General features: G+C 41.8%; 1 protein-coding gene across 1 annotated transcript in view; it reads left to right on the forward strand.

Moving 5' to 3' along the window:
- RB1 (RB transcriptional corepressor 1) overlaps positions 1 to 12,197 on the forward strand; it is a 1,127,793-nt gene that overhangs the window by 171,837 nt on the left and 943,759 nt on the right. Inside the window, exons 6-8 of the mRNA XM_053708021.1 lie at positions 3,905 to 3,918; positions 5,472 to 5,490; positions 9,961 to 9,980. Coding sequence (XP_053563996.1) covers positions 3,905 to 3,918; positions 5,472 to 5,490; positions 9,961 to 9,980 — 53 coding nt within the window. The remainder of the gene's footprint in view (positions 1 to 3,904; positions 3,919 to 5,471; positions 5,491 to 9,960; positions 9,981 to 12,197) is intronic.

The raw sequence follows: 12,197 nt of genomic DNA on the forward strand, positions 1-12,197 counted from the left end.
CGGCTCTATTTGACATTTTTCCCCATTTATCAAACATTTAACAGGTACGCTCACGGCTATTCCGACGCATCGTACCTGGTTTTCAATCCACCACCCTTGAGGCCGCGGATGCCATAGAAATCAATGGGAGTCTGAAAGCACCGAAAGCTTATGTTCGATGCTGCAATACAATGAAGTATACTCCATTGATTTCTATGGTAGAAAACAAGTTACGTTTACACCTAACACCCTAACATAAACCCTGAGTCTAAACACCCCTAATCTGCCGCCCCCAACATCGCCGCAACCTAAAATAAATGTATTAACCCCTATTCTGCTGCTCCCCGACACCGCTGCCACTAAATAAACTTATTAATCCCTAAACCTCTGGCCTCCCACATCAACACCACTAACTAAAGCTATACTCCATTGATTTCTATGGTAGAAAACAAGTTACGTTTACACCTAACACCCTAACATAAACCCTGAGTCTAAACACCCCTAATCTGCCGCCCCCAACATCGCCGCAACCTAAAATAAATGTATTAACCCCTATTCCGCTGCTCCCCGACACCGCTGCCACTAAATAAACTTATTAATCCCTAAACCTCTGGCCTCCCACATCAACACCACTAACTAAAGCTATTAACCCCTAAACCGTCAGCCCCCCACATCGCAACAAACTAAATTAAGCTTTTAACTCCTTAACCTAACAACCCCTTAACTTAAAATTAAAATTACAACATCCCTATCTAAATTAACTTACCTGTAGAATTAAAATAAACTAATTTTAAACTATTAATTAACCTTCCCTAACTATTATACTTCAATTAAATTAAACTACCAATTAAATAAACTAAATTACATTTTAAAAAATCCTAACCCTACTAAAATTATTTAAATATACAATTAAACCTTATTAAAAAGTACTAAATTAACAACAACAAAATATGTTACGAAAAATAAGAAACCAAATTTTTTTTTTTTTTTTTTACACCTAATTTAATAGGCCTATAAAATAACCCCCCCCCCCCCCCAGCCTACAATAAACTACCAATGGCCCTTTTGTGCGGCATTGCCCCAAAGATATCAACTCTTTTACCTTGCAAAAAAAATAAACCCCCCCAATAGTAAAGCCCACCACCCAACCAACCTCCCTTCAAATAAAAACCCTAACTCTGGGACTTCCGGTGGGCGGCAATCCAAGATGGCCACAAGCTTCTGAAGCTCCGTTCAGCTTGGAGTTAAAGTGGCTATAGATCTTGCCATCCTCTTCTCCCTTGACAATAAAAGTGTCAGGGAACTTACTGGGATCAAGGCATACCACCCCTTGGCCGCCGAGAAGGAAAAAAGTAAGCCGTTTGGCCCATTGGTGGGAACATCACCGCCACGTTTTTTTTGTTGTTTTTTTTCATATCTACTCCTGACTTTAGCAAAAAAAGACAAGGATGGAGCCCCCTATCTATACAGACTGCTGCACTGACTCCCCTATTCTGACTGAGCTGAAAGCTATACTCCTACCCAAACTAGATCACTTGCTACTTTCCTGCCTGGATTTGTGCGCGGTAGTTAGAGTGCAGAAACAACCTTACCGGCAAAAGATGCCCTCTTGCAACAAGCTGTTCCCATACCGCATCCGACACCAGATGCTTACGGCGTGGCCTCAGAGCCTTCACAGGGGAGAGGGATTACAGTGGCAGCGAAACCCAAACCGAGCATCTGCAACTTGAACATGTGGCCGAATACAGTACTGGAGGTGGGACCACAGACATCGTCTCTGCTGCACCCGGTGTTGTACCTAGAGTGTGGACTGAGCCGATATAGTAACTCTACTCATAGAGCCCCCGACATGCCTGCATGGTGTACTAGCAAATCTGACATGGACCGGTCTTTTACTAGGCACATGGCTCACCTGCACAGAACACAACATGGCGGTAGTCACCCCTCGCACAAAAGCTGCTCTATCCTGAACTATGGCTACCTAATTTTAACCCGTGTTGGAATCGGATAATCTAATAACTCAACCCTATTCATTTGTTGCGGAGCCGCAGTTTTTCTGTGTTCCTGGTTGATTGCAGTTGAGGGAAGTGGATTCAGAACTATTTACAACAAACTGATCATGCCCTCCACAATTATTTGCTTGTTATTGTGTTCTCTGGTTGTTCTTAGTGTTTGTTTTTGACCCACTTTACAGATTTACATTGCCCGACTGGAGATTACACAGGCTGTCAAATACTCCCATTCAACACCGGCTCACTGCTGGATCTTACTGAGTATTTATGATGCTCTCATAAGTCTATTGTTTGTAACGTTTGCTATGGCAGTTTAGTGTAATCTCCCCACACCTAACTTGTACATATCTTCATAAAAATCTGCACGAGTACTTCTATATTCTCTCACTAACGTAAGCCTCCCTCTCACACTTTGTCAAATATCCCAACCAGCATTTGGAATTTGCTGTATAGCTGCCACATGAATGCCCCTTAATGCTCACATTGACCCTGGTATTTAGTGCACTACAGATCTCAGAAATAGAATCACATTTTATCACTCTCACATATCCGTGCTGGAAGATTTGTATTATTTTCTATATTCTAACTCTTTGTAAAATGAGTGGATCGTTATTCTCTGAGGGCCTCTAGTGGCTACTTTGGTATTGCAGCACACTTCCTTTAGCTCTGAGATAATCTAACAGCAATTTATTGTAAGATTCTGAGCAACCTGACACCTGTATAGAAACAGGTATGTTTTAACATTCTCTATGTATCTGCTTGATTTTTCTTCTTCTACTCTGATTTGATTGTTTATTGTTTCTTCTGTTATGTGTGATCAGTCCACGGGTCATCATTACTTCTGGGATATAACTCCTCCCCAACAGGAAATGCAAGAGGATTCACCCAGCAGAGCTGCATATAGCTCCTCCCCTCTACGTCAGTCCCAGTCATTCTCTTGCACCCAACGACTAGATAGGATGTGTGAGAGGACTATGGTGATTATACTTAGTTTTTATGACTTCAATCAAAAGTTTGTTATTTTAAAATAGCACCGGAGCGTGTTATTACTTCTCTGGCAGAGTTTGAGGAAGAATCTGTCAGAGTTTTTTACTATGATTTTAACCGGAGTAGTTAAGATCATATTGCTGTTCTCGGCCATCTGAGGGAGGTAAAGGCTTCAGATCAGGGGACAGCGGGCAGATGAATCTGCATTGAGGTATGTAGCAGTTTTTATTTTCTGAATGGAATTGATGAGAAAATCCTGCCATACCGTTAAAATGACATGTATGTATACACTTCAGTATTCTGGGGATGGTATTTCACCGGAACTACTCTGTTAAAGGTCACTAATCCTTTTTAATAACTATTTATCATGTTAAACGTTTTTGCTGGAATGTAGAATCGTTTACATTGCTGAGGTACTGTGTGAATAAATATTTGGGCATTATTTTCCACTTGGCAGTTTTTTTGCTTTAATTGTGACAGTTTCGTTTCTCTTCACTGCTGTGTGGGAGAGGGAGGGGCCGTTTTTGGCGCTCTTTGCTACGCATCAAAAAATACCAGTCAGTTACTTTTATATTTCCTGCATGATCCGGTTCATCTCTGATAGATCTCAGGGGTCTTCAAACTTCTTTGAAGGGAGGTAAATTCTCTCAGCAGAGCTGTGAGAATTCTTATAGTGACTGTGAATAAAGACGTTGCTTTGTATTTTTTATGTCAAATTTAATTATTATTATTTTACTAATGGGAACAAACCTTTGCTAAAAGTTTTGTTGTTTTAAAGTTTGATGCTATAACTGTTTTTCAGTTCATTATTTCAACTGTCATTTAATCGTTAGTACCTCTTTGAGGCACAGTACGTTTTTTTGCTAAAAAAGATTATAACCAAGTTGTAAGTTTTTTTGCTAGTGTGTTAAACATGTCTGACTCAGAGGAAGATATCTGTGTCATTTGTTCCAATGCCAAGGTGGAGCCCAATAGAAATTTATGTACTAACTGTATTGATGCTACTTTAAACAAAAGTCAATCTGTACAATGTGAACAAATTTCACCAAACAGCGAGGGGAGAGTTATGCCGACTAACTCGCCTCACGCGGCAGTACCTGCATCTCCCGCCCGGGAGGTGCGTGATATTTTGGCGCCTAGTACATCTGGGCGGCCATTACAGATAACATTACAAGATATGGCTACTGTTATGACTGAAGTTTTGTATAAATTACCAGAACTAAGAGGCAAGCGTGATCACTCTGGGGTGAGAACAGAGTGCGCTGACAATGCTAGGGCCATGTCTGATACTGCGTCACAGCTCGCAGAGCATGAGGACGGAGAGCTTCATTCTGTGGGTGACGGTTCTGATCCAAACAGATTGGACTCAGATATTTCAAATTTTAAATTTAAATTGGAGAACCTCCGTGTATTACTAGGGGAGGTCTTAGCAGCTCTCAACGATTGTAACACCGTTGCAATACCAGAGAAACTGTGTAGGTTGGATAAATACTTTGCGGTACCGGCGAGTACTGACGCTTTTCCTATACCTAAGAGACTAACTGAAATTGTTACTAAGGAGTGGGATAGACCCGGTGTGCCGTTCTCACCCCCTCCAATATTTAGAAAGATGTTTCCAATAGACGCCACCACTCGGGACTTATGGCAAACGGTCCCCAAGGTGGAGGGAGCAGTTTCTACTTTAGCTAAGCGTACCACTATCCCGGTGGAGGATAGCTGTGCTTTCTCAGATCCAATGGATAAAAAATTAGAGGGTTACCTTAAGAAAATGTTTGTTCAACAAGGTTTTATATTACAACCCCTTGCATGTATCGCGCCGATTACGGCTGCGTCAGCATTTTGGATTGAGTCGCTTGAAGAGAACCTTAGTTCATCTACGCTAGACGACATTACGGACAGGCTTAGAGTCCTTAAACTAGCTAATTCCTTCATTTCGGAGGCCGTAGTACATTTAACCAAACTTACGGCTAAGAACTCAGGATTCGCCATACAGGCACGTAGGGCGCTGTGGCTAAAATCCTGGTCAGCTGATGTTACTTCTAAGTCCAAATTACTTAATATACCTTTCAAGGGGCAGTCTTTATTTGGGCCCGGTTTGAAAGAGATTATCGCTGACATTACAGGAGGTAAGGGCCACGCCCTACCTCAAGACAAAGCCAAAGCTAAGGCTAGACAGTCTAATTTTCGTCCCTTTCGGAACTTCAAAACAGGAGCAGCATCAACCTCCACTGCACCAAAACAGGAAGGAGCTGTTGCTCGTTACAGGCAAGGCTGGAAGCCTAACCAGTCCTGGAACAAGAGCAAGCAGGCCAGGAAACCTGCTGCTGCCCCAAAGACAGCATGAACCGAGAGCCCCCGATCCGGGACCGGATCTAGTGGGGGGCAGACTCTCTCTCTTCGCCCAGGCCTGGGCAAGAGATGTTCAGGATCCCTGGGCACTAGAGATCATATCTCAGGGATACCTTCTAGACTTCAAATTATCTCCCCCAAGAGGGAGATTTCATCTGTCAAGGTTGTCAACAAACCAGATAAAGAAAGAAGCGTTTCTACGCTGCGTACAAGATCTGTTAATAATGGGAGTGATCCATCAGGTTCCGCGGTCGGAACAAGGACAAGGGTTCTACTCAAACCTGTTTGTGGTTCCCAAAAAAGAGGGAACTTTCAGGCCAATCTTAGATTTAAAGATTCTAAACAAATTCCTAAGAGTTCCATCGTTCAAAATGGAAACTATTCGGACAATCTTACCCATGATCCAAGAGGGTCAGTACATGACCACAGTGGATTTAAAGGATGCTTACCTTCACATACCGATCCACAAAGATCATCACCGGTATCTAAGGTTTGCCTTCTTAGACAGGCACTACCAGTTTGTAGCTCTCCCATTCGGATTGGCTACGGCTCCAAGAATCTTCACAAAGGTTCTGGGTGCCCTTCTGGCGGTACTAAGACCGCGAGGGATTTCGGTAGCTCCATACCTAGACGACATTCTAATACAAGCTTCAAGCTTTCAAACTGCCAAGTCTCATACAGAGTTAGTTCTGGCATTTCTAAGGTCGCATGGATGGAAAGTAAACGAAAAGAAGAGTTCTCTTTTTCCTCTCACAAGAGTTCCATTCTTGGGGACTCTTATAGATTCTGTAGAAATGAAGATTTACCTGACAGAGGACAGGTTAACAAAGCTTCAAAATGCATGCCGTGTCCTTCATTCCATTCAACACCCGTCAGTAGCTCAATGCATGGAGGTGATCGGCTTAATGGTAGCGGCAATGGACATAGTACCTTTTGCACGCCTACACCTCAGACCTCTGCAATTATGCATGCTAAGTCAGTGGAATGGGGATTACTCAGATTTGTCCCCTACTCTGAATCTGAATCAAGAGACCAGAAATTCTCTTCTATGGTGGCTTCATCGGCCACACCTGTCCAGGGGGATGCCATTCAGCAGGCCAGACTGGACAATTGTAACAACAGACGCCAGCCTACTAGGTTGGGGCGCTGTCTGGAATTCTCTGAAGGCTCAGGGACTATGGAATCAGGAGGAGAGTCTCCTTCCAATAAACATTCTGGAATTGAGAGCAGTTCTCAATGCCCTTCTAACTTGGCCCCAATTAACAACTCGGGGGTTCATCAGGTTTCAGTCGGACAACATCACGACTGTAGCTTACATCAACCATCAGGGAGGGACAAGAAGCTCCCTAGCAATGGTGGAAGTATCAAAGATAATTCGCTGGGCAGAGTCTCACTCTTGCCACCTGTCAGCAATCCACATCCCGGGAGTGGAGAACTGGGAGGCGGATTTCTTGAGTCGCCAGACTTTTCATCCGGGGGAGTGGGAACTTCATCCGGAGGTCTTTGCCCAAATACTTCGACGTTGGGGCAAACCAGAGATAGATCTCATGGCGTCTCGCCAGAACGCCAAACTTCCTCGCTACGGGTCCAGATCCAGGGATCCGGGAGCGGTTCTGATAGATGCTTTGACAGCACCTTGGAACTTCGGGATGGCTTATGTGTTTCCACCCTTTCCGCTGCTTCCTCGATTGATTGCCAAAATCAAACAGGAGAGAGCATCAGTGATTCTAATAGCGCCTGCATGGCCACGCAGGACTTGGTATGCAGATCTAGTGGACATGTCATCCTGTCCGCCTTGGTCTCTACCTCTAAGACAGGACCTTCTGATACAGGGTCCATTCAAACATCAAAATCTAACTTCTCTGAAGCTGACTGCTTGGAAATTGAACGTTTGATTTTATCAAAACGTGGTTTTTCTGAGTCGGTTATTGATACCCTGATACAGGCTAGGAAGCCTGTTACCAGAAAGATTTACCATAAAATATGGCGTAAGTACCTATACTGGTGCGAATCCAAACATTACTCCTGGAGTAAGGTTAGGATCTCTAGGATATTGTCTTTTCTACAAGAAGGGTTAGAAAAGGGTTTATCAGCTAGTTCATTAAAGGGACAGATTTCAGCTCTGTCCATCTTGTTACACAGGCGTCTGTCAGAAAATCCAGACGTCCAGGCCTTTTGTCAGGCTTTAGCTAGGATCAAGCCTGTGTTTAAAGCTGTTGCTCCGCCATGGAGTTTAAACTTAGTTCTTAACGTTTTACAGGGTGTTCCGTTTGAACCCCTTCATTCCATTGATATAAAATTGTTATCTTGGAAAGTTCTGTTTTTAATGGCTATTTCCTCGGCTCGAAGAGTCTCTGAGTTATCAGCCTTACATTGTGATTCTCCTTATCTGATTTTTCACTCAGACAAGGTAGTTCTGAGTACTAAACCTGGGTTCTTACCTAAGGTAGTCACTAACAGGAATATCAATCAAGAGATTGTTGTTCCATCCTTGTGTCCAAATCCTTCTTCAAAGAAGGAACGTCTTCTACACAATCTGGATGTAGTTCGTGCCCTCAAGTTCTACTTGCAGGCAACTAAAGATTTTCGCCAAACTTCTTCCCTGTTTGTCGTTTATTCTGGACAGAGGAGAGGTCAAAAAGCTTCTGCTACCTCTCTCTCTTTTTGGCTTCGTAGCATAATACGTTTAGCCTATGAGACTGCTGGTCAGCAGCCTCCTGAAAGAATTACAGCTCACTCCACTAGAGCTGTGGCTTCCACTTGGGCCTTTAAGAATGAGGCCTCTGTTGAACAGATTTGCAAGGCTGCAACTTGGTCTTCGCTTCATACTTTTTCCAAATTTTACAAATTTGACACTTTTGCTTCTTCGGAGGCTATTTTTGGGAGAAAGGTTCTTCAGGCAGTGGTTCCTTCTATATAATGAGCCTGCCTATCCCTCCCGTCATCCGTGTACTTTTGCTTTGGTATTGGTATCCCAGAAGTAATGATGACCCGTGGACTGATCACACATAACAGAAGAAAACATAATTTATGCTTACCTGATAAATTCCTTTCTTCTGTTGTGTGATCAGTCCACGGCCCGCCCTGTTTTAAGGCAGGTAAATATCTTTTAAATTATACTCCAGTCACCACTTCACCCTTGGTTACTCCTTTCTCGTTGATTCTTGGTCGAATGACTGGGACTGACGTAGAGGGGAGGAGCTATATGCAGCTCTGCTGGGTGAATCCTCTTGCATTTCCTGTTGGGGAGGAGTTATATCCCAGAAGTAATGATGACCCGTGGACTGATCACACAACAGAAGAAAGGAATTTATCAGGTAAGCATAAATTATGTTTTTTTCCTTTTATGCTTGCATTGTTTCTTCCACATTCTATATTGGTTTCAAGGGGGATGGTGTAAGACAGATAATAACTTAATTAAAAGCAATTTGGTGTAGTTTCTCAGCTGTGTCATCATAACCCAGATCAGCTACCTAAATTTGGGACATCCCACCTCCTTACATATAAAACTGCACTTCTGAACTGCTGCACAATCATAATGCTGTTTGCTGAGACTTGTAATATGTTATAACTCTCATAATATGTTAAACATTTTGGTCACGCTGCCTTCTTATATGGGACACATCTCCACTGTAACTCCACAGTTTGGCTGATCAGTGTTTATATGCTACACTGCCTGATACTTGTTCTATAACCAGCGATATGCACTCTTGGGATTAGATTTCATTGTGAGAACTAAATCGCTTCTGCAAACTAATGTCTCAACGTACATAGAAGCTCCTGCTTTGAACTATAGCCAGACATAATTAACCATTCTAAATAGCCTCTGTAAATGCATATCCCACTCATATATACCAAGAAGCTATGGAGTAATTGCATACATGTAATAATACGGCAGCCACATCTTTCACAGTCAATGCCTATTAGATGATATCTGCCGGGCTATATAATTTATTAGTCAATTTTCCTTGTTTAAGGAGGTTTAGTTTAGTCTTGTTAGTTTATTAAACTGAAATACAGTGTATATATTATCTTACTCATGAAAATTGTGGGCCCTCTCCCCTCCCCCCCCACTTGATATATTCGCTGCATTTGACAGTTGCATTCGTGGGCTTATCCACAATACTATATGTATCGGCCTTCTCATTTTGAGATGTAATATCTTTTTGCCCCTTTGTAATTTTTGTCTCTGTTTAGGGAGGTTTAGTTTAGTCTTGTTAGTTTATTATATGTTTAGTTAGATTGTGTTAGTTTATAAAAAACAAAACCCCAGCATTGTGGTACAAATGAGCACTTCTGTTAGAAAGTTCTCTAGTCCATACAAGTCCTTTACAAACCTAAATATAATCGTGAACGTTACATTCTAATGCATTCAATGGATTATGTTGTTAAACCATGCTGTATCATCAATTCTATGCTACTTTATCGCACCCTGCGCGGTGTCTTGGATCTGTAACTTATCATTGTACCATGTGCTGGTTATAAATAAAATTTAAAAAAAAAAAAAAAAAAAAACCCTAACTCTAAAAAAACCCCTAACTCTAAAAAAAAAAAACCCAAAAAACCCCTAAGCTACCCATTGTTCTGAAAAGGGCATTTGTATGGGCATTCAAATCAGCCAATAGGAGGCGAGGTTCTGGAATCCTATTGGCTGTTCAAATCAGCCAATAGAATTTCAATAGCTCTCATCCTATTGGCTGATTTCAGAAGCTCGCCTCCTATTGGCTGATTTGAATTTAACATTCAAATCAGCCAATAGGAATGCAAGGGACGCCATCTTGAATCGTGTCCTTGCAATGAAGCTTCAATTTACGGCAACGACCGTAAGAAGAGGAGCTCTGCGTTGGATGTCTTCAGGATGGACCTGCTCCGTGCCGGCTGGATAAAGATTGAAGAGGCTGCCTGGATGAAGACTTCTTACCGCGTGGATGAAGACTTCGCCGGCTGAATGAAGATGGAAGAGGCCGTCTGGATGAAGACTTCTTGCCGGCTGGATGGATCATTCAAGCGGAACTTCATCAACTGTAAGTTTTGTGGGTGGGTTTTATTTTAAGATTAGGGTCTGGTCAGTAAAAGAGCTAAATGCCCCTTTTAAGGGCAATGCCCATACAAATGCCCTTTTCAGGGTAGTGTAGTTTTTTTTTTTTTTTTTTTTAAGGGCCATTGGTAGTTTTTTGTAGTTTTTATTTTTATTTTGGGGGGGGGGGGGGGCTTTTTATTGTGATAGGGCTATTAGATTAGGTGTAAAAAAATTATTGATTTGGTTTATTTTTCATAATTTAGTGTTTGTTTTTTTTGTAATTCATTTTTTTTGTGGTAATTTAGTACTTTGCAATAAGGTTTAATTTTATATTTAAATAATTTTAGTAGGGTTAGGTTTTTTAATATGTTATTTAGTTTATTTAATTGGTAGTTTAATTTAATTGTAGTATAATAGTATGGGTAGGTTAATAGTTTTTAAAATTAGTTTTTTTTTTTATTCTACAGGTAAGTTTTAATTTATATTAAGATAGGGATGTTTTTAATTTAAAGTTAGGGGGTTGTTAGGTTTAGGGTTTAATAGCTTCATTTAGTTTTTTGCGATATGGGGGGCTTACGGTTTAGGGGTTAATAGGTTTAGTTAGTGGTGGTGATGTGGGAGGCCAGAGGTTTAGGGGTTAAGTTTTAGTGGCGGCAGTGTCGGGGAGCAGCGGAATAGGGGTTAATACATTTTATTTAGGTTGCGATGATGTCGGGGGCGGCAGATTAGGGTTTATTATAGTGGTGGGGAAGCGGGAAGGCGGTGGTTTAAGGGTTAATAGGTAGTTTATGGGTGTTGGTGTACTTTGTAGCAGCTTAGTTGGTATAAATAAAGTTGGGAAAAACCCGAATAACAGCATCATCGATGACTGTTAACAGTCTGATGCTCATCGCCCCGTACTTGCGCAGGTTTTTGACGGCTTTGTTTATAAATAAGGAGAGCCTATTGAGATCCGTGGCCGCGATGTTTGACTATGTTAGGCGAGCGTATTGACACCCCCGAATGCAATATAGTTGACGCTTTGATAAATATCCCCTTTGTAGCAACTAGCCAGTTCTTAGGTCTTCTGACACACCATTGTCATGTTTTCTTGTAAAGTCATTCTAACGGTGGTATGATTAACAGAAGCAGTGAATGCATGTAGAAACCTGAAAAGTGTTGAATTTACAGCAGTATGATTTGTGTTCAAGTATACAGTAAAGGTAGTACAATGCATTGCACACATGGCTTAATGAATAGCAAATGCAGTAGAGTGACTGTCCAGACATACAAAGCTAATTGAAATGAAATTAGCTTTCCGAGTGGACAGTTATTACCACATTGTCCATTTCCGTGTTTTCTTGGGCACTGAGCAGTCAGTTTAGCTGTGGTATGAGTAACAAATGAAGCAGTGTATGCATGGAGAAACCTGAAAACTGCTGCTGACTTGATTTTTGACTGACTGGTTGATTTGATTGATTTTTGATTGATTTGATTGATTTGACTGATGATTTGTGTTTCTAAGTGTAGTAATTTAGGTAGTACAATGCACACTGCTTCATGTGTTAGTCATTTAGCTGAGTGATTATTAGGGATGCACCGAAATTTCGGCCACCGAAAATTTCGGCCGAAAATGGGCCTTTCCCATTTCGGCCGAAAGAGGGGAAAACCGGCCGAAAATTGCATGTTCTATTTGAAATTAAATTGACCCCTATGCACCACAAAATCAACCCCTGGCAGCCAGATTTGTATCCCTCTAAGTGTCCTCCCCCCGTGCCTCACGGACCGCAACAAGTAGTTAGAAGACGCATCTAAATTTAGCCCCGTGTGGCTGGGTAATTTCTAGGCCATATTCAACTTTAACTACATGC

Source organism: Bombina bombina, chromosome 3, assembly GCF_027579735.1.
Source record: "Bombina bombina isolate aBomBom1 chromosome 3, aBomBom1.pri, whole genome shotgun sequence".
Classification (NCBI taxonomy): Eukaryota; Metazoa; Chordata; class Amphibia; order Anura; family Bombinatoridae; genus Bombina; species Bombina bombina.